At 40.2% G+C, this 22,040-nt stretch overlaps 1 protein-coding gene across 1 annotated transcript in view; it reads right to left on the bottom strand.

Annotated features, from left to right (window-relative positions):
* Positions 1-3,811: 3,811 nt before the first annotated feature.
* The window catches only part of CALCR (calcitonin receptor), a 157,684-nt gene continuing 139,455 nt past the window's right edge, over positions 3,812-22,040 (bottom strand). Inside the window, exons 11-13 of the mRNA XM_069006840.1 lie at positions 21,651-21,869; positions 13,302-13,343; positions 3,812-7,405 (exon numbers count right to left, since the gene is read on the bottom strand). Of these exons, the coding sequence (XP_068862941.1) occupies positions 7,184-7,405; positions 13,302-13,343; positions 21,651-21,869 (483 nt within the window). The 3' untranslated portion in view covers positions 3,812-7,183. The remainder of the gene's footprint in view (positions 7,406-13,301; positions 13,344-21,650; positions 21,870-22,040) is intronic.

Genomic DNA, 22,040 nt, shown 5'->3' on the forward strand with positions numbered 1-22,040 from the left:
GAAGGTTTTCTACATGTGGTGGATTCCTTACAGCAAAGTGCAGCTTATGTACAGCACACAAGGCAACAGAACAATTGGTTTACAATCAAAAATATACATCTCCTGGTGTAGATAATCATCAGGATATTTTTTACACCATAAAAACACATGTAACAAATACTAAACCAGGCAATTAATTTCTTGGCTTGTATAAAAAGAAAGGGGTAATTCAATTATAACTGTCTTTTCATTCATATCAGTCATGAACAATGAATTTGTGACTTATGAATGTGCCTCAAATCTGCCAACATGGGAAGTCTTACTACATTTTCAAGCCTTTTCAATTCTGTGAACCATGCATTTCAAACATCATCCAATAAAACTTTATTGCATAACACTTTCCTGCCATGAACATACAGTAATAGTCTATCTAGACAATATTACAAAAAAGTGAAAACTTCTTATGTCTCATGGAATTGTTTAAATTATACCCAGATTTTATTGTATATGTTTTGATTACTGGAGGTACATTGCTAATTTATGGTGACTGTATATGCTGATTATCAAATATAATTATTTTGTTTCTTTGTCCTGATCGCATTTATTTCTTTTGCTGAAGTGCATTGTCGGTAACTGATGCACCATTCTGCACTGAAGAGTGCTAGTGCTTGTGTAAAGTAAAACAAATGTCTGAAAAACAAAGATCTTCGTTCAGGCTATCCTGATGTATAAGAAAAGTTGATATCAAATTTCTTATGCATGGGCTATACTTACAAAGGAGAAACATGATCTATTTTTTGGTTTGGGTTTTTTTTTTGCATTTACCAAAACTTGACAAGTCATAACAAACTGTTTGTCATGTAAGTGGCAGTGATGGCACATGTGGAGTGATCTGTTGTCCTTCCACATCCTTTCTAACTCTGACTTCCCATGGAATCTGCCATAGGGAAGAAATTTTACAGCAGAGGATTAAAATGAAAAATCTCTGAAGTTTCTTCTTTCACAATTGAAGGCTACTTTATGTTGGATACACTTTCACCATAATTCTTATGAAGACTTCAAATTGCTGCCAGTTCAAAGCTGCAGCCTCCCCAGAGGGGCACGTCCCTTCTGCTGCTGGAGGGGCAATTCTGAGCTCAGTGGCTGGGTCCTTGGGAGTTAAATATTTGCTATATGCCAAAAGAATAAAAGAAAAAAGCCTGTAGCATAATGTAATAAGAAGAAACTTTTCTTAAGCTATGTCCTCTTCCTTTATTGTGGACCTGAACTTGTTAAACTTGCCTACACAGCCTGCAGCAAGCAGAATATGGGCTCTGACCATTTGTAGAGTGACACTCATTAAAGGCAGTTATGTTATGTAACTTCCTTCCCTGTGGAAGCCTATAGGTGCAATGCTGTCTCTGAACCTGAGATACAGCCTTTCTTCTTGAATCTTATTTCACAGACTGTTTAAATTCTGCAGAACTCTCTCCCACCCCTTCTTAGCAGGGATGTGAATTGTGACGGTACATATACCTAAAGGTATCTTGCATGCATGTGCACACACACTGGGAGAAGTTCATCTCCTTGCAATGATGAGTGGGAAAAGCTGTACATCTCCTTGTGTACCTCCCAGAAGTGCTTATCCATACAACACAGTGCTGATCGCCCTCGTGCTGCCATCTGGACTGAGGCATGTTGGCCTTCTTGCTCAAAAGTAAAGAAATAACTAGGAGACAAGTGAGGAGAGTAGGATACAAGGGGTTCCTACCTCTCAGGTTTTTCTGTATGGTCAGCATGAACTGGGAGGGCCTTTTACATGCTTTTTATTTTGATCTTCTAGAACTGCTATATAATAAGCCTTTCATATAAGCGACTGTACTTATAAATAAAACAAGTAAAATATATGTTAGTGGCCAAGTAATCTGTGAAGTTTGTCAAATACATGTAACACATATAAACATGGTGCTAATAGAGATCACACATTTTACTAAAAAAACCCAGGCAGATATGAAAATAGTATCTTGTTACCTTAAGGCATCTCTATGTAGCGTAATACAAATGAACTGAGACTTTGATGTCAGATATGCAGGTGATACTCTATTACACCAAGCATTTTTCAGTGTTTGCTTGATATTTAGATAACCTCTAAAGTTGGAGAAGGAGAAGTCCTGCCTTTAGCCACACTGCTAAAGTCAGTGAGAATTACAGGCGTGTTACCCAGGGTAAAGTGAAATTAAAAGGTTTTCCATACCAAGGAGCTGTCTGGTCAAAGGTCAGTCTTCTCCACAACAGTGGGTCTTATGCTAGTGAGATAACCCAGCATCACCATGCAACTGGGAAAGAGGTTGCTCCTGCTCACCTCCCAGCTGGTCCCTTTTGTCAGCTCAGTGTTGGTCTATGAAGCTGAGAAATGCAGAGTAGCCAATGTCCCAGTCATTCCCATCATGAACACATCTGGTATGGGAGTGGGATGATGGGTGACCTTGGTTGTCTGTGTTCCATATGGAGCCTCCAGAAAGCGTTAAGGCACTTAATGGAGGCTACAAATCTTCTCTGCCCCACAGTCTCTCCTGCTCATGACTTAGATTTTGTGCATTTTGGAATGATAGGTCACTTTCTACCTGAACACAGCTCTCATAATAATTCACTGTACATATATTCATATGCATGTATGCCGTCTAGGCTTTCCAGATGGTTGGGTTTTGGTGCCTTTTGTATAAATTTCAACTTCTCAAGATCTTTTTAGATTTTTTCTATTTTTTTTTATTTTTAATTTTTTTTCATAACAGGATTGTATTCTGTCAAAAGTAGAAAGGTAATGTTACTCTGCTTCTAAAGATACTTGGTTTGTGTGCTCAGAATTTTGTTCTTAACTTAGCTTTAAATCAGCACCTACCATTTCTGTAATTCCAGTGGGTAGTTTTAAAAAACGTGTGGGCCAAGCACCTAAATTCTATAATCTGGTTTGGAACAAATGCACATTTTCCAGTCTGGTTTCAGTGAATACATCTTGGGCCAAGAGCAAGTCAACATAAGTTGCAAACTGTAAAGAAAAAAATGTTTCTCCTGAAAATGTGTAGAATGCACAGTTTGGGAAATATACACTTCTTATGGTGGTGATACTGAGGGGGAGAAAAATGCAAAGCATATGAGGGAAGGAGCTGTATCTATTTGACCATATTATGCAAACCAACATCACCAGCATTTGGGAATGGGGGGCATGTTGTCACACATCAGCACACATTGCACGTTGCACGTTTTAACTTCCTGTAGTGTGCTCACTGCTCAGAGTTGCTTTTGCTTGCAGTGAGAGAAAAAGGACCAGGTTCTTAAAATCAGTGCTGATGTCCTTTAAAAATTGGCTGAAGATAATTGTTTCTTTTAAAGAGAGGCTTGTGAGGTTCTGAAGTTGGATTATGAAGAAAATGTTACATGGCATATAAGTACCTTCCTGCCCCAGCAGAGCACAGCGCCCATCTTTGCTGCTGTGAAATCCTAGAAAATAAATTTCGACAGGAATTCAACAGGTCATCTAAATGGTCCCTAAGCCAAGGCAGGTGAGCCAGGCCTAAATCATCCCCAGTACTGACTGTGCCAATTTGTGTTTCCTGAGACTCACAACAGCACATCTTGGTTAGTCATTTTACTACAATGCTTCCTTTCCCTGCAGCACTATGACATGGTCAGCAATGGGAGCCTGCTCAGCACTTAATTTCACTGGTTAAAACAGCTGGTTAAAACAGCTGGCCTTTATTAGGATGAGGGCAACATCGTGATCTGTATTTGTGATGCTGAGAATTAATTTATTTTCTCAATTATTCTCTGAATGCTCAATAAAGGAGTTCTTAAATACAGATTTGGAATCCATATGGAAGTACGTGAGAAGTTCTGTAGGGGGCAGAGAGGGCATGTTCACACTGCAGAATCTCACTGGCTTGGGATCAACTACTGTTTCAGTGCAAATGACTTTTAGGTTACAAATCCTCATATTTTTAAGCAGTATTTAGCTTCACAAAGACACACCAAACTTTTAAGATTCCAAGCAGTGGAAATATAGGTACCTTTTTAGTGTTTCAGATTTCCATCTTTGGATGTCTGCTCATATTTTGTTTATTGAGGCTGGCAAAGGATGGGAGAAGAGAACAGAAATTCATCACATTTGCAGAATTGTTCTTATTGCAAAGCAGTTATTTTGCTACATGAGCACTCTGTAGCGTTTTAATTAAGGTAGCATAATTGCTAAGAATTTTAATACAGATAAAATTGTCTGTTCTGCTTTTGTTGCTGTTTTATTTCAGATAAAATATATTTATTAAGTAAATAAAATAAAAATAAAGTCTTACTTTCAACATCCCATGCCACAAAAGTTATTTTAATTTGTGCTGTGTTTCTGTACCTCGTAAAGAATAACAACCAGCATCCATCTAAATCTATCTTCCTGATAGATTTGGTTGCTCAGAGCAACGACACAAAACCTTCTGCCAGAGCAAATACTCACTAAACTGGGTTTTCATGTGTTGGGTGTTGTGTTTGAGAGGAAACAGATACTGCAGATGTGATAAATGGAAGGTTGGTTTCCTCTTAAAATACACCTCGAATCCACTGCTTCAAGTGTCATCTTCCTCCCTACTTTTTGATACACTGATACATTAATTATGTGTTTCTGCTGTTCTTGTGAAATCTATTAGAGTCAAACCACTTTCATAATTAAAATTATTGAGGTTGTAGCAGCATTCCCAATATTGCTGTCACTAGTGTAAGGTGATATTTATAAAATAGAGAATGAAATGTACCTTATGTGTGCAATGATGACATTTCAAACCATCTTAAGATGAAGAAAAATAGCATTTCCCATGGGAAATTATTTTGATTAGAAATTACTCAGTAAGTGCCTTTAAAACTCAACCTTTCCTACAAAACCCAAGTGTGATGACAGCCCTAAACTCAGTATGTATGTTAGACCAAATTTTTTGTGGCTGCAAATCATCATCCCTTGACTGAAACCAAAGCTTCCATAAAGACTGACACAAACACACTGAAGCTGCAAACAATATCCTAAACCTCAGATCCTGAATTTGACTTTTCAGAGTACTCTACTAAACAGAGCAAGAAAATATCATTAGCGAAGGAAGAAAACAATCAATATAACGGCAAAGCATTTCCATTTTGTACATCCACATGAACATAACTGACTGTGAAACAACTTGCACTTACATGTTGTAAACATGTACATTATTAAAACCATCATGTTCATTATTAAACTCTCTATATTATGCACACTTCTTTTACGATCAGCTCATCTGTGCCTTTAGAAACCAGGAATGCCTTCTGCAGCACTCCTGGGAAGTGCAGTGTGCCCCAAAGCTATTCAGAATAATGCAGACTCATAGCAGAGCCACTTTATTGTCTTTAGCAACTGACTCCTGCATTTCCTATTGTTCACAGGTGAAAGTAGAAATAGCAATATGAGAAATACTGTTGTTTGAAAAAATAACTGTCTTTGTATTCCTTGAAGTCTGAAAAATAGGTATGTGGCTTGAACAAACACATATGATGGTATTTTCTTGTAAGTGTTCCGCTGGATTGACCATGTGATGATCTGCACCGCCAGCAGACAATTCCTTCTTGTTCCCCAGCTCCTCTTTTGTTCCATGGTGGCAGAGCCAGCAGCTCCCTCCTCGCCCTGGGGACACGTGTTGTGGTGCACAGCTGGTGTGTGTGCTGGTGGTGAACACAGAGCAGCTCGCTTCCCTGCAAGGCATTGACTCATGTATGGATAGTGGGAATCTGGTCCTTTCTCATAGTGCTGGGTTTACAGCTATTCGTCATGAACTCATTCCTGGAAGGGACTTTTCCAGTGAGATGGTGACTAATGTAGGTAGACATGTACATTATATCTCCATTTAAAATCTACAGATTGAGAGTAAAGCTTAGGGTCTGGTTATGTCAGGGAAGGAAAATCAGCCTGTCTGGACACAATTTTAAAAAATGGTTTCAATTCACTGTGGAGGAAATGGCCTCATGTTTTTGAAGTCTACACTGAACTGTATTGTATAACTCATTCCTGAACACTGAAGAGAGTTGTTCAGTGCTTATCCAAATTAACAGGGATTCGTCTGCTAATTTCAGTATAAACTGAAATAGCTTATAAAGGTTTTTGGAGGAATATCTAATGATTAGGAACTCAGGAGAGCAACCAGATTCTAAAAGTAGGTTCTTCCTGTGCTAAGACATTAGTTTCTGATTTCTTTCATGGAAACATTTACTGCCACAATTTTGTAACAGAGAGAAGCTTTCATCTAGCATTCATCTCAGAATGTCTATTAAATAAAACCATAGTTTCCAAACAAATACCACAGTTTATTCAGGGTGAGAGAACTGTGATTTAATTATGAGTTTCTGGGCAGAGTAGTAGGGTGACAATTTTTCCTACTAAATAAATATTCTTGAACTACCAGTATTGTTAAATGAAATCTCTTTTGAGATGCCTTCAGGACTTGTGTCATTAAGCCCGAAGGGTTGATCTGTTTTTCTGAGGGTATTTGAGATCTTGGCATGCAATGGCTATTTCACCTTGGTTTGCTTTATGCACCTGCTAATGGGTAATATTTTGATATTAATTTGGGGTATCCTTTGGGGATGGTAATATTTTGTGGCATTCTTTGGAAAGCATCAAGATTTCAATATTTTGGAATGACTTTCTGCTGTTCATATGTTTGATCTGTCTTGCAATGTGTGAAATCTTTTAAGCAGTCATCAAGCTCATTAAAAGGGAAAAATAAAGGACTCCAAGTCAGTTACACTTTGTGAAAGTTGATGGTTTAAAATCTAGTGTTAAGGAAAAGTACCAAAAGCAAAAAGTGCCGAAAGTTTCCAATTGCCACATACTGGTTCTTTCTTTCCTATTTGCTCTTGGCTACCTGGGGTTGTTACAGATGTCAGATGGTCACTTCACACATGAGATACAGAGATTACACAGCCTGGTGAGCAGGTCTCTGTTCACTCTCTGTTGCAGTGCTCAGGAAGAAATGCTACTCCAGGTCTGCATCACACTCCCTCTACATCGTTGCTGTCAGAGGTTGATGTGGTTCAAGCAGGTTGTGTCCTTCCAACTGGGCCTGCACTCTGACACAACATCTTGGATTTCCACACTCCCACCCTTCTCCCCAATTTTTTCACAAGCAGAACATGAAACGATGTGTTTGCAATGGCTGGTGCTGAGCTAAGCAGATGTCTCTCCAGATTTTAATGCAACGAGTTCAGAGTCCTCTGCATATCTTCCATTTAACTGTTCATTGTTGGTGTCATGGGGGTACAGGTAAACAGGGACCTCTGTGATTGACGTGGCGGTGTAGGAGGTAGATCGAGTGGAACAGTGCTCTCGGCGCCTTTGGCCCCACTGCGTTTTGTACTGTGCCCATTGCCTCTTCAAAGCTCCTTGTACCTGTTAGAGAAACACACAGCTAGGGTGAGACATGATGTACATACACCCTTGTGACAGGGAAGGGAAGGGAAGGGAAGGGAAGGGAAGGGAAGGGAAGGGAAGGGAAGGGAAGGGAAGGGAAGGGAAGGGAAGGGAAGGGAAGGGAAGGGAAGGGAAGGGAAGGGAAGGGAAGGGAAGGGAAGGGAAGGGAAGGGAAGGGAAGGGAAGGGAAGGGAAGGGAAGGGAAGGGAAGGGAAGGGAAGGGAAGGGAAGGGAAGGGAAGGGAAGGGAAGGGAAGGGAAGGGAAGGGAAGGGAAGGGAAATATCCAGGTCTAATTCCATCAGAATCTGACATCCAGTCAGCCTCTCTCCTCCTGTCTGTTCCAGAAGCAGTTCAGCTCTCAGTCTAAACTTCCTCCCTGCCTACACTAGGGCAGTTGCCTATAGGTTAGCTAAATGTGAAAGAGATTGCTGCACAGGGACACAGCATGATGCTATGGTGGAAGAGGAGAGGAGAATGGGGACTAAAACCCACCTGATGCTGCAGCTGGATTCTTGTCCCTGAAATACCCGATGCATTTTGATATCTGAAGAAGCTCAGCCTTGAGTAATGAGCCTTTGCCATGAAGGGTAAAGGGTAAATACACTTCAAGAGCTTGCCAGGACTAATGTAGAAAGAGTTAGAGGATTAGGATATCTAAATAGGGATTTTGTTCTGGTAATTTAAAAACAGGTTCCGTGCTCACAAAATGTAACATTGGTCATAGCCCTCTGCATGGCAGAGGATTCCAACCTTTGAACATTCATCTGCTAGGAATAAGACATTTTATTCTACATTCACATTAAGAGTGATGTTATACATGGCACTAGGAAATGATTTAAACTGTTGAGTCTTGCCAGGGAATAAGAACCACTTCTCCAGCTGCATTTCCATGCATGGCAGCTCTTGATAGCACTGTGACATGAGCAGGAATTGGGCAAATCCAGGCTCTTTTTGTTTGGATCAGTGATTCTGAGCAACACAAAGTGGGAATAGGAGCAGTTTGACAGAATAATCTGATGTAAATGACCCTCTCCTCCAGAGGAAGGCAGGTGCATGTGAGGCACCGTGATCACAGGAGTCCGCAAGTTTCTGTCCACAGGTTTCAGGAAACCTCCTGCTGAGGTGGGCACTGTTTGTTATTTGGAGAATGTATTGCTATTCACCTTGTCCTAACACATGAGGAAAAGAAAACAAATGACTGTGCACAGGCTAATTAGATATTGAGCACAGGAAAGGCATACAGTCACAATGGAACTTCAAGTACTTGGGCTATGAGCAAGGTTTACGATGCCCATATTGAGAATTAAAGTGAAATTGCTGCATGCAGGGATGTTTTATCACACTATCCCAAGTTTATTAGTGAGAAAGAGTTACTGGGTCAAAGACTAATGCAGTGGCAGCACTTGATACAGAAATATTACACCAGTTAAACTTTGTAAAGATTTTAGTCACTCTAAAATTGCCTTTTGATGTTACAGTATGAATATTGTAGCTTAGTCACCCCAGAAGCTATGGGGAGGGACTGGAAGAAGAAATCTTCAGAAGTACTAGGACAGTGACTTTCCCCATATCTCACTGGGGTGGTGGCATCTAGGGCAGACACAGTGAGGACAATGGAGAAACCTGGGCTGTGCACAGGGGCTCTGCCTGCCTGCAGCCACCTCTCCCCCACCACACCATGGTCACCAGCCATTGCACACCCCTGGTCTTCACCTCTGCCCCAAGCTGACCATGTTCGCATTTCACAGCACGTCATCCATCTGGATTCATGTCAGCATCTTTAGTGAAGGCAGCAAGAGCCTGCTCTTAGAGTCCTGTTCCTCTCCTAGCCCTCTCCTTCCCCTACCCCCTACACAGACCCCAAGGCTTTGATCACTCTTGCATGGGGAGAAGAGCTGCTGCGCAGGTGAGAAGCTCCTGACAAGCTCCCCAACTGCTCTCAGCTGAACTGGAGTCTGACAGTCCACCAGGGCAACCACAGATCTGGAGATGATAGATGGTTAACTGGAGAGGGAAGAACAATGTCCCTGAGTCTTACAGAGTCTGTCATGAGGAGCTTATCATTTTCTTCTTCAGAGGGAGTGGCGCTTACATTGTATGTATGATGGGTAGACAACAGACACATCCCTTCCAGTTCAGCCCATGATTAGAAGTGCCATTATACAGGTCTAAAAGGCTCCACAGAGCAGTGAGAACACAAGGTCAAAGCATCTTTGTTTTTGTTCTCTGCTGAACTGCTTGTCTGTACAAGGATCTGGCTACAAATGGATAATGGATTGTACAAGTTGCTGCATTTGAGAAAAACTCGCTGATCTAGTTTTCTTCCGTGATTCCAAGAATCTCAGATGATCATAGCTCAGTGCCAACTAAAACCATTTAGGCATGGATTTTAAATATGTAAGCAGCATTACTGAAAGTCACATGCACAGCCACGACACATTAATGACTGAGGAGGTGCCTGGGGACCAGGAGGTGCAGAGCGATGCCTGCCATGTTTTCCACTGTGATGGCAGGTAAAAAAAGCAAAGACTGAAGCAATGAAGAGCCCAAGTTTATTTACTCTGCTCTTCAAGACTTTAAAGGTTTTTTTGTTCACTGTTAGCCATTCACGCCTCATTGGCACATAAGATACATGGCTGTTTTTTTCCCCAAATAGACTTTCCATTCTGTTGTCCAGCCTTTCAGTCTAGAAGCAATCCCAGGCCTGAAAATGTGGTCTGGTGAGCAGATTATTGCAGAGGCCTTGTATCATCTGTACTACACTATTGCTGTTGGACAGAGAAACTACAGCACTGCTGGACACCAAGATTTTATATGAGTATGTACAAGAAGACTTGTCATTTTAAAAGTAGAAAAAACACCCCATTGTTTATGTGTTCTTCCCCATGAATGCAGACATTGGTACAGCTTCTTCTTATTATTTTTAGATTTCTTTCTATATATGGGCTCATGGTACTAAAGTGAGGTTAGTGAGGCTGCAGTTATGAATGCTCTATAAAGCACAGTCAAGTGCTCCTGAGATTAGCATTGTTTGCCCTGGCTAAGTTTCATGTATTTCAGTCTTGAAGTTAAATATTCCAGTAGGAAAAAAATCTCAGATTAGCCAAGCTTCTGCAGTAGTAAAATTAATCTCCTTGCTCCACAATGAATTTTCTCATGAGAAAATTCTGGCCTCTATTGCAGCAGATGTAGGCAGCAGCTTGGAAACAATCTTATATCACAACTGAAGACCAGACTGTGTCTTTGCTCTGTGTTCTTCTGCACACACCAGGACCGGGGGAAGTTATCTCAGCTCAGTTTTGTTGGTCAAACTCAGACTAGTGCTCCCTTTGGAAGGCCCCAATACAAGTTTACCCTTAGTCCGTTGTTGCTCTTCTATAGGTTTTGTGCCTTATATATCTACAGATTGTGTAACTGCAGAAATAAAGGGGAAGAAGGGGTCATAATCCTTTCATCCTCTCCTGGCCTAGCTCAGCTCAGCCCAGCTACTCTAGTGCATAAACTTTGCTGGATGTTTATGGGTAACGTGCTATTGCAAGTAGCACCAAAATGTCTTGATTCTGTATTAGAGAGGTGTCATCATTGACACTGTTCACCTTAACGGGAAGCTCTAAAAAAAGCTTCCGTATATAAAATTCCGTATATAAAATAGAAGAAAATAATGAGATGGTTTTTCAGCACTCCTGCCACTGACAGTCTGTAAATCTGAAGCAGATGCAATAATTTTGAAAAGGGGTGTAATGGTGAAAAGTACCCAAGCACCAACAAAATCACTCTCAACCTGTCCGAGAAACCTGCATCCTCACAGTCATTTGTTCTTACTGCCTGACATTGATCCATGCTTCTGATCAGCCTCTCCACCAAGGAATCATCAATTATACATATTGGCAAGCAGATGCTTCAGATATATTCAGTAGTGCATAACTTGAGAATTGTATTCCTGGGGTTGTAAGGATAGATATGCTCTTCTGACACTGTAGCATTGCCAAAAGTACTTTGGAATTAGAGCTAGTTGACGAAATTAAGAAACTAATAGCCTTTAAGATACTTAATGCTTTCAGTGCATTTTATTGTGACCTTTCCTAATTTTTAACATTGCTACAACCTTTAATCTAGACATAAATCCAGGTGTTCTCATTAGAGCTGGAGAATTAACCTTTTGCACTAAAGCTATAAAATATTAAGGGAATTTGTTTTGCAAAATCTAATCTGAAAACAATGGAAGGTGACACTGGGGAGAATGAAGAAGGCAATGTTCAAGACCAGGATTCTGGGGTAACACATTGTTTGGAGGCCAGTGAGGAGACACTGGAGTACTGCTTGCACACAGCAATGCAGCCATTCTTACAGGGAGAGGATGCTTCAGAAACTGCCTGACTGGTCTCTACTTTCTTCACAGCAGGTCCCCCATACTAGGGAGTACCAGAAGTTTTTCTTTGTTTCCAGGGCATGGATATTCAGCTGTGTCAGAGTGATGACAGTGAGACAGATGGAGAAAGGTGATAGTAGCCTGCAGATACCGGGGACAGAATTGTGTTAGGAAAAGATCTGTTCATGTCTTCAGCTTCGTTTAGTTGGATGCATGAAACTGTGAACTTCTGTAGCATGATCTTTACAGCTCTCATTTCATGTTAGGTTCTGATATCATTAGCTGCTCACATTTTGCCATTCTCTTTCATGTCTCCTGAGGAGCCATGCTACAGAACTGTGGTGGGATGCCTCTCATCTTTTTATTCTTGAGTTTCTCTGTACATTTACACAGGGAGCCAGCCAGAGGCAAATGTACAGAGATGTTGACAAGTGGTGGCAGAATTTAACACTCTCTGCTATCCTGAATGTTATCAAATGAGCCAGTAACACCTTATCAATAAGATAACTTGCTTTCAGTCTCTATCAAAACATCAGTGTGGTCACATCATTGTATGGAATTTTCTGTTTTCTAATGATATACAGGGATAAACAGGACCACAAATATCTCTCTAGGTTGAAATGCTGAGCGTTGGCATCACCAAGTTTGTTCTGTATCTAATTCACCTGCTCTGGATTGAAAATGAACTTCTTAATGGATTTCTCAGCTTTGCTAAGATATATGGTGTTTTATTTTGCTACAGTTGAATGCTCTTGATGTGTTGAAAAAGCTTTTTTCTGCCAACCATCTCTGGAAAACGGCTTGCTGTAGGAATTTAAATGGTTCTTGACATATTTTAACGTGCTACTTTTTGGAAAAAAACCCCAAAAAAGTAAAGTGGATCTAAAACCTGCTGTACGTGTATATACATATATATGATCCAGATGTAAGAGAATGGGAGAGATCTCTGCCTCAAAGGTTTTTATTTCTCAATTACTAGATAAGAAACATTGACTGTAAAAAGGCCAGTGGTAATCCTCAAAGGGGTGCAAGTAACTGCACTATTCCACCTCTGACAATGCTACCAGGGATGGATTTGCCATGGCTCTGGCCTGAGCTCAGCACAGCATTCTCCAAACAGATCCCTGAATGTCCCCTCTGCTTCTTATGGAGTATTGTGGTCGTTCCTGCTGTTCTGGGGCAGGAAGGGGAGTAAAGCATTTCTCTCCTTTACTTAGACTTCCATCTCAAGCTTGCAGGTTGTAGGGGGAGAGTGTCATGCCTGTACCTCGTTAAGTGCCATCTGCTTTGTAATGGCAACACACCTGATTTATCTGCTCAGAGATATTCCAGTCACACTCTGCACAGAGCTGTCAGAAATGCACACCACTGCTTGTGTGTAGAGAGTAAAAGTGACTTTGTGTAGCTTCAAAGTTTGTAGTGTGACATGCTTCACATCTGCATTAATGAACAGCAGAATGACTGTTTTTCAAGTTCTGCTCATTTTCTGCATTCCATGTACTTACCTCACCATTGAAGAAGCAGAATATGGTAGCCACAAGCAAGCCCTAAGAGAAGGAAAAAGAGTTTAGGGATCAGAATATATAGACTTCAACATATTTTGGAAATTCAGACTTGATGGATATAAGGTAAAAACATTAATCCACTTCCTCTGCATCACAGACACTCCCCATCTTTCATAGGTGTGCTATTAAATGGATTTTTTTGTCTTTTCATAATGTTTCACCATTTTCCCCCCCTATATTACTAGATTTTCTAGATTATCTGTTATGGCTATGAAGTTATTTATATACAAGAGATGTAGAGAAGGAAAATGAAAGGTAGATATATATTTTGCTTACAGAGGAGAGCCACACTGCCACTGAATTTGCTGAAGAGTATTTGTGTCCTATATGTTGCTACTCATTCATCAGAGTGTAGCTATCCAATCAAAACTGTCAGCCACAGAGAATCCAGCTGTCCCAAGAAGGCTTTAAATTGAACTGTATGTCAGGATAAGTGAACTGGTATGCTGGGCATCATGATGGATGGACAGGATGTGAGAAGAGGTGTAAGTGGTCAGAAAAAGAAAAAAACCCACCCAGCACATGAGTTAGAAGGTAGGGAGGAAGAAAAAAGAGATGCTGCAGATCATAGCTTGGTCATAAATGGTTTTAAATTAATTTAATCATCACCACAGTTGTTCAGATAGCATTTCACTACTGCTATAAGATTAAACAGGGCCAAGGCAGGAATATGAGATGAGAAAGTGTGAAATTAATAAGAGAGAAAATTCTTGCACATACAGCCTGCCATTCAGGATTATGTAGTTACACTGGTCCATGTCCTAACTGCACTCACTCTTATTAAAACAGCATTACAAAGCATCACTGGGAGCCAAATGCCTCCATTTTAAATGAGTTAAAGCATTTATTATAAACTAAATGTATGGCAGTTTGTGAAATTGAGGGGAAAACTGCAATGCAGCTTATGTTCCCAAGGGCTGCTTTGAAGAACTTTACAGCTGTATCTTTTCTATAAAACCTTTATTTAAATGATTACCAGTTGAGTTGTAGATAATGCTTTGCAAAATGTCTTTGCCTCTCAGATGTATGTTTTGGGCCACAAACGTGATAAGCAATAACTTTTTAACAAAATGCTCATATAGAGATACACAGGCTGGTTTGGACAAGTGCTGACAGCTTCAATTTTAACAATTATTTTTCTCTAACAGATTTTCTCTGATGCAGAATTTGTAATTTGACACAAATTCAAATATAAACACAGGAAAGCATGTAGGAGGAAGATGAAGGGTAGACATAGTGAGAAAAAAACTTTCTTTTCCCATTTTGACAAAGCAATGAATATTCTCAAAAAACTCAAATCCCAGTGTGCAGTAAGCAACACACAATAACTTGTCCATAAGTTTTGGGCTGAGAAGCACCACAAGTCAAACAAAACCTTACAACTCTAAAGCAGGACTTTTCCAGATCAGACACTTCTAAACCAAAATTTTTGCAAGGGTAGAAAGTTCTCCAGTTCCGCATAGTTCTCCACACAGAAACGTGTGTAGTCGTGCAAAACCTCTGCTCTTGAGCTGTAATGTAAATTTCAGCAGGGGCCTTGCTATTGTGCTAAATGTGTTTTCACTAACAGCAGTCAGCCATAATGGCAAATGAGATGGATCTTGATCTCCTCTGGGAGCAGGGATGCTCAATGGACAGTCTACATGAGGCACGGCAAATCAGAAGACAGCAGGGGGAGAGAAAGAAGCAGAGAAATTTTTTTCCAAGTCTGCTCTTCTGTGAGAGTGTTTAGGGGGAATTTGGGAACCTCAGTTCCCCTAAAGACAGGAATTGAACCTGAACTACTGAAGTGAAGCCATTTTTCATTTCAGTTCCTCTATGGTATTGGAATTCTGCTGTTACATCCTGCAATAGCTCCAGTTTTCTGCTATTCAAGAGTGTAGTTCCCTTACCTAATGTTTTCTCCAGACAATTTCTGGCAGAAAAGCTAAAGAGGAAGCTGTGGTGATGCCTCATATCCCTTCCAGGTTCTCTTCTAGTTCAGAGTGAGCTGAAAGCACACCTGGCTTCTTGTTATTTTGAGACCATGCATGTTGTACATGTTCTGGCTGAAGAAATTATTTTCTCTAGTCCGTTCCATGTATATCCCATTGCTCTTCTTCCACCTGCCATGGTCCTCTGGACTCTGCCATCTGTATTTTAATTTCTTCCATTTTATACATAAAGTTTGGCCCATTGTTCAGAGGGCTATTGTTATCTTCAGTTGTAAAGCTACAGAGATATGAGTAGCAGACACCAGCTTTGTCTGTTTGGAGCCAGGAGGGCTTGGAATGACCATAATTCTACAGTGGATCTATTAAAACCTGTGATAGACTACATGTAGGTTAATTATTTAAGTTCAGGCCCATGGTTTATTTCTCATATCTCTTTGATGTTTATCTTCCAAATTCTGACTGCTGCTGATTTTTGCTGGGGATACAGTTCTCGCTGAGGACGAAATGTCTAGGTCAATTATATCTCTCTGCCACTGTGTGGAGTTGCTAAACTAACCTGTGATATATTGCCTGCTCCCAGCAAGATAATGTTGGCAGTGGTATTGAAAGAAGAAATGAAGAACATATTTATTTTAAGATTCAGGCCTTTAATGACTTTTGAAATTCTTTACTTCTGAAACTATGTGAAGAACAAATGAATGTGCCTTTCAGCTGAATCATGCCATAGGGATTGTCCAGAGTCAGCAGCTCTCAGACCTTCACGTACCTTAGTAACACTGTGGTGAGTTTTTCCTGTGTTTTAGTGACTATACTGGTCTAAATAAATTCTTTGCTTGACAGGTATTTAATTTGTATCTCACTTTCCTAGAAGACATGAGTGTCTTGAACAGAAGTTTGAGTAATTTGCTCACATTAAAGAGAAACAAAAGAAAAATGCAGATACTGCAAATTTACATAGATTTCTCATATCTCTTTTTACTTTTTTATTTGAGGTTATGTCTCCATTAAACCAAAAAAACATAAATAGATATACTTATTCCTGCTATTCCTGACTGTGTCCAGGGCCTTAATTTGTGCCCTAATCAAATACAGACTGTGTTGCTGTTCAGACTTTAGTGGTATGATATATTCATTATTGATGCTAGAAGATGATGTCATATGTAATTGTACAGATGGTCATAACAAAAAAATCAGTTTTTGGTTCTCTATGTGGGCTTTGTTCCATGTCCATTCACTTCTCACTTCTGGATCTGAATGGACAGCAAAAAAAAGGAAAGCATGGCTGAGGTTGTTCTTAGAAGTACATCTCATTCCCACCTCTTTCATTTTGGCAAAGATAAAAAAGCTTTGAGGAAAACAGCAGTGTGTTTCTCACCATCTTCATTCACTGCACACTCATACAGAATCTCTGCGGTAAATTACTGGGTTATCAATTGTTCATTTAAGTTACATAAAAAAAAAAAAAAAAAACAAAGAATGTGTCTGTGCAGTTTCTGCTGCCACTGAGGTGGGGAGATTGCCAGGAGAGGGCTGAAGACAGCAGCCCACCTGCTGCAAAATGATAGAGACATCCCATCAGCCAAAGCTCATGCTTTGCTTCTTCTCCTGCTCTCTATGGAGGTTTCATTACTGTCTTTTTTTTTTGCATGTATTTTTCATACAAAAATGGTACTTTATTATATCTGGCTTGCAAAAAAGTATTTTCCATAGCTTTAATTGGTTCAAAATATTAAAAAGTTTTTAAAGTACTAACAATCCAAAGAGAAATAAAAAGAACAGAAAATATAAAAAAAGAACACTTATGTTGTCAAAAGCAGTCCTAAAACCTTGACTCTGAACAGAAGGAGAAAATATTTCTGCCTGGTTTGGCATTACAAAAGATATTTATTTCCTTTTAAAGTGAGAAACAGATGGAATGAATACCTTCTGAAATACCTTGAAATATCTCATTATGTTTAAGAGGCTACTTTTAAATGGGTTAATTGTGTTCTGTGTAAGGCTGCATAGACAGCTAAATTTAAAACTTGGAGGCAGTGTAGATATATATGCAGTCCAAACCCAGGCCTAAAAGATTCAATATATCCTTGTACCAGACATGGTCCCTCTGAGCTGCATCCTCCTGCCTGGCAGGGTGCTGCAGTCCTGAGGGTGCTGCTTGGAAGCTGCTGGATGGCACACAAGGGATCTCACTTGTGGAGAAAAAAACCCGTGATTATTCTCTGTTCAGCAGAAAAAACCCTTTTCATTTGCCAATAAAAACTAAGGCCCTTATGCTGAATCGCTTTTTATCTTCTCATTAGAGGGAGACTTATACATTTAGAGCCACAGTCCCCAAGGTATTGAGAAGAGCAGCTTTACCTGCTTGTGTATTGCTGCTGATTCTGGGGCTGATCCTCCACCCCTCCCTCACAGACCTTCATGGCTCTCTCTTCTCTGGAACAGCAACAGTGCTATTTTATGTAAACTGACAGCCTCTAAAAACCCAGCTTGAAGGTGCTGGAGATAGAATTCAGTGAGATAGAATTCAGGTGGAGGGAGCTTGAAAGCAGAGGCTTGTTCATCCCTAGGCTGGTTTGAGAGCTCTGGGAGGACTGTGTGTAGGTCAGTTAGTGGGACTAATTGGTGCATCACGCAGGTTTTTTTCTACTCTTCCTTTTTTCTTGTGAGGAATTTGCTATGGGCTACTGTCAGAAATCAGAGGTTAGGGTAGTGGTTTTTTGTAGCAGAACCTCTGACAGAAGCACAGCACCCCAATCTCTTTACAGCCTGGGATTTCTCAAAAGATTTTCAATGGTTCCAAGGATGGAGGAAGTGTCAGCTGCAGCCCCAGCACCAGCAGAGGTGCAGGAGGCTGTGCCAGGTTGTCAGGCAGAGGCCACATCTCTTGCTCTATCTTGGAATGGAGATCTGAGTGCAGCTACGTGCAGGACCGAGGACTGTTGCTGTCCACTCCTTCACAGGAGGCATTCCCTTTGCCCAGGTGTACAGTTTTGTCTTCACTGGGCAGCATGATGGGGTTTTCAGGCTTTTGACATGTGTGTTTTAATGCCAGAGATGTGCAAGGAGTCAGCATATCCTGTACCCTAATGCTTGACAACCCAAGGAAGTTTGCATCTTCCATCTGCTTTCAGCATCACCTACCAGGTTCTGAAAGTCAGGCCCTTTAATGTAGATCTGCAACTCACTGGCTCTTCTGGAGTGAAAACGTTTGCTTTGTGGTGCCTAATTTAGGAGCTCTTTTAGATAAGATAGCTGTGTGTGTTCAGCAATGCGCCTACAGCATCCCAATCTATGCATGTCTTTCCAATTAAGGTGTGCTGGTTTTGTATAGAGTAGAGTTAATTTTCTTCATAGTGGCTAGTATGAGGCTCTCATTTGGATGTGGGCTGGAAACAGTGTTGATAATGCAGGGATGTTTTAGCTGTGGCTGAGCAGGGCTTCCAAAAATCATGGCCTTTGCTGCTTTTCATCTCACCCCACCATGAGCGGGCAGGGAGCGCACAAGGAGCTGGGAGGGAACACAGCCAGGATAGCTGAACCCAGCTGATCCAAGGAATATCCCAGATCATATGGCACCATGATCAGCATATAAAGTGGGAGAAGAAGAAAAAGGGGGCTGTTTGGAGCACTGGCTTTTTCAGTCACAGGTAATTTTTATGTATGATGGAGCCCTACTTCCCGGAGGATAGCTGAACACCTGCCTGGCCACGAGAAGGTGTGAATGGATTATGTATTTTGCTTTTCTTGTGTATGTGGCTTTTGCTTTATCTACTGAACTGTCTTTATCTCAGCCCATGAGTTTTCCCAATTTTACCCTTCCAATTCTCTTCTTCATCCCACTGTGGGGAGTGCGCAAGTGGCTCTGTGGGGCTGAGTCACCAGCTGGGGTTAAACCACAACATAAGGGTTGAAATGTCTTTCTTTTGCTTGGTGTACTTTTCATTTCAACCTTCTGGAGACTAAAGAGCTGATATTGGTGGTGGTGAGAAGAGATATGAACCTCTTCATTTAGAGGATTAATGGGAAGTTGGCTAGGTGGGCTGGAAAAGTATATGCATTCCCATTTGCAGCACAAAATCCAGCCTTCCATTTTTTTTATCATTTACGTATCTTTTCTTCAGATCTGTTAAGAAGAATCTGGTGTATTGTGTGAAATATACATGCAGTAGACATACAGTGTTCTTACAGGCATATTTGAAAAACCACTTCCACTTAAAATGGTGAACATTGATGATACCATCACAAAAAGAGTGGGACAGGTCAAAACCAGACTTCTGCTGTTATTCAAAAGTGACTGCAGCAGAGGAAACCTAGCTTGTTGATAAATAAAATAAAATACTGACATGTTGTTTTTCAACTGGGAAAACCATTCTCTGAAAGAAATACCATTACATGATTTCTTTTGGGAACAGATTCTTTATCTTCAATCCTCTGAGTTTTACAATAGAATGCATTGCTTGTTTGCACTATTTCTATGTACAAGAACTATACAATTAATGTACCAATCCTTCACATTCACTTAAAGCAGTGATGTACTGTGAGAACCTGTCTCTGTTCTAGAAAAGGCATAAAAATTACTCATTTAAGCAGTGCAGAAATGAAGAATTTATTACATTTTCCACCAAAAAAAGATTGGTAATTGTTCCCACGATGCCTGCTTGTATACAACTGACATGCCCTGAGCTGCAAAACCCCACAGACTCTTGCTGGTGTCTGCATAGGCTGGCTGTGCTGTGGGTCACAGGAGTGCAATAACTAGAGGGAAACACAGACATTAAACAAACGAGTAGAGTATCTGCTAATTACAGAACTAGCCCTAGAAGAAAATGAGCACCAGAGGAGTGATTGTATGGCTGGCAGTCTTAAATATGCCTACAAGAAATCTTTGGGAAAGGATTAAGAATGTTTATTTTAGGTTTCAATTAAAAATCCACTCCAAGTGGAAAAGGGAGGATTGCAGTCGGCTGCAGCCAGCAGGACAACTGCACAGTCCGTCCAAAAGACCAAATTTTAGCAGGAAGCACACCAAGATTATACTGCAGAGTTGTCAAGAGCTCTTCTGTGAGAGCAGAAGGAACCCATCAGGGATGAAACTTTCCTGCCTTGGATCCCTCCCTCACCCAGCCCCCTTCATCAGTACAGACTCCATTTTAACCTCAGTTTGGTGATTTTCTATTCCATACTGATCACAATTAGAATTTTTAATTGAGAAAATTATAATTGGTTTTGCAATTCTGAAACAGCTGCACAGGATTTAAAAGGTATTTTAATAGTAAATTGGTTATTGTAACAGTGTGTCTTATCCTAACTTACTAAAACTGTAAGCAAATAACTTGTCTCCTAAAAGCTAATTTGGAGATATTCCTTTATAGCTCTTGTGAATGAAAAAGTTACAATACAGGCAACAATAGAAGAAACAAGGCTCTCATTCCTTTTAAGCAGAACTGTAATATAAGATGGCATACACTTCAAAAGCAGACCTGTAAGTTCAGTTATTCTATCCATGAAGCAGCAAGAACAACTGCAGTTATGAAGGGGTAAGGGTGATAAGCAGGATATATAATCTGACAGAATACATAGATTTTGGTAGCCTTGTTTATAACTTCATTTAAGGAAAAAGCACTACCGATTTTTTAAGCTCTCTTCTTATTATGGCATTAAAATGATTTCTTCACTTAGCTTCCATATGAAAGGAAGCAAGAAGTAGGTTACCTTATTCACTTGTGTTGACCACTATTCACAAATGCATTGTAAAACTTAGGACTGGATATATTCCAGTCAGTAAACCAGATAACCCAGCATTTAAAGTTATTTAGGTTCGGCTTGTTTTGTTTCAAAAGAAAATAAACTAGACTTACTGAATGATGTAAAAGCATTTTTGAAATCAAAATGTTAGTCTTGTAATTTAAACTGCCTAATAATGGAATTCTAACTCCTAAATGAAGCTTAGTTGTCTCTGTTTTTTCGTTTGTGTGTTGGCATTCTCTCTGTAAAACAGTTTGTGAACACTGCTAATTTTAATATTAAGGTCACAGCACTAGTTTCAGTCAATTTGAGCATGTCAACAGAAATTGTGTTGGAACATAAAAGCCCTCTGTGAACTCATTTTTCTCTCCATAGTTTAGAAATAGCATAAACTGATAATTACATGTTTCCCCTATCTTGTCTCTGTTCTTTACACAGTGGTGCTGCTTGTGTAAATGCAGATAATCAAATAGTGTGAAATGGTTGGAAAAGAACTGAAAACCCAGCTTTTTTCAGTTTCAGGGCAAAACCCCTGGCAACAGTATCTTTGAGCAAATTAGCTTAACATCAAACAATTCAACTTCTCTGAAGCTGTTACTATTTAACATACCTGGTAATGCATTAATATATGCATGATGTAATCGTATATTTCTCCAGCAAGTCGGTTTTCTGGTCTCCAGGGAATAATAACAAACTGAATTCCTAGTAAGGGCACCAGGATTAAAGTGGCTCTGACAGCTTTCATATACATGTTGGACTCAGCACGGTGGGTATCTCTCAGCTTTGTCACCAAAACTCGGACAATGTTAAGCAAAAAGAAAAAATTGACCTGCAAAACCAAAGCTATTGTAGGTGAAAGCATTCAAATTAAACAGACTTTCAAAATACAAATACGGAGCACATCAATGGCAGTAAAGTGTAGCTTTCTAGCTTTATTGTATCTCATAATGGGCAGCTCCTGGGCAGTCAGGTCTTGGAAAGTATCTTGACTATTTTCAGA

Source organism: Aphelocoma coerulescens, chromosome 2 (assembly GCF_041296385.1).
Source record: "Aphelocoma coerulescens isolate FSJ_1873_10779 chromosome 2, UR_Acoe_1.0, whole genome shotgun sequence".
In the NCBI taxonomy this organism is placed as follows: Eukaryota; Metazoa; Chordata; class Aves; order Passeriformes; family Corvidae; genus Aphelocoma; species Aphelocoma coerulescens.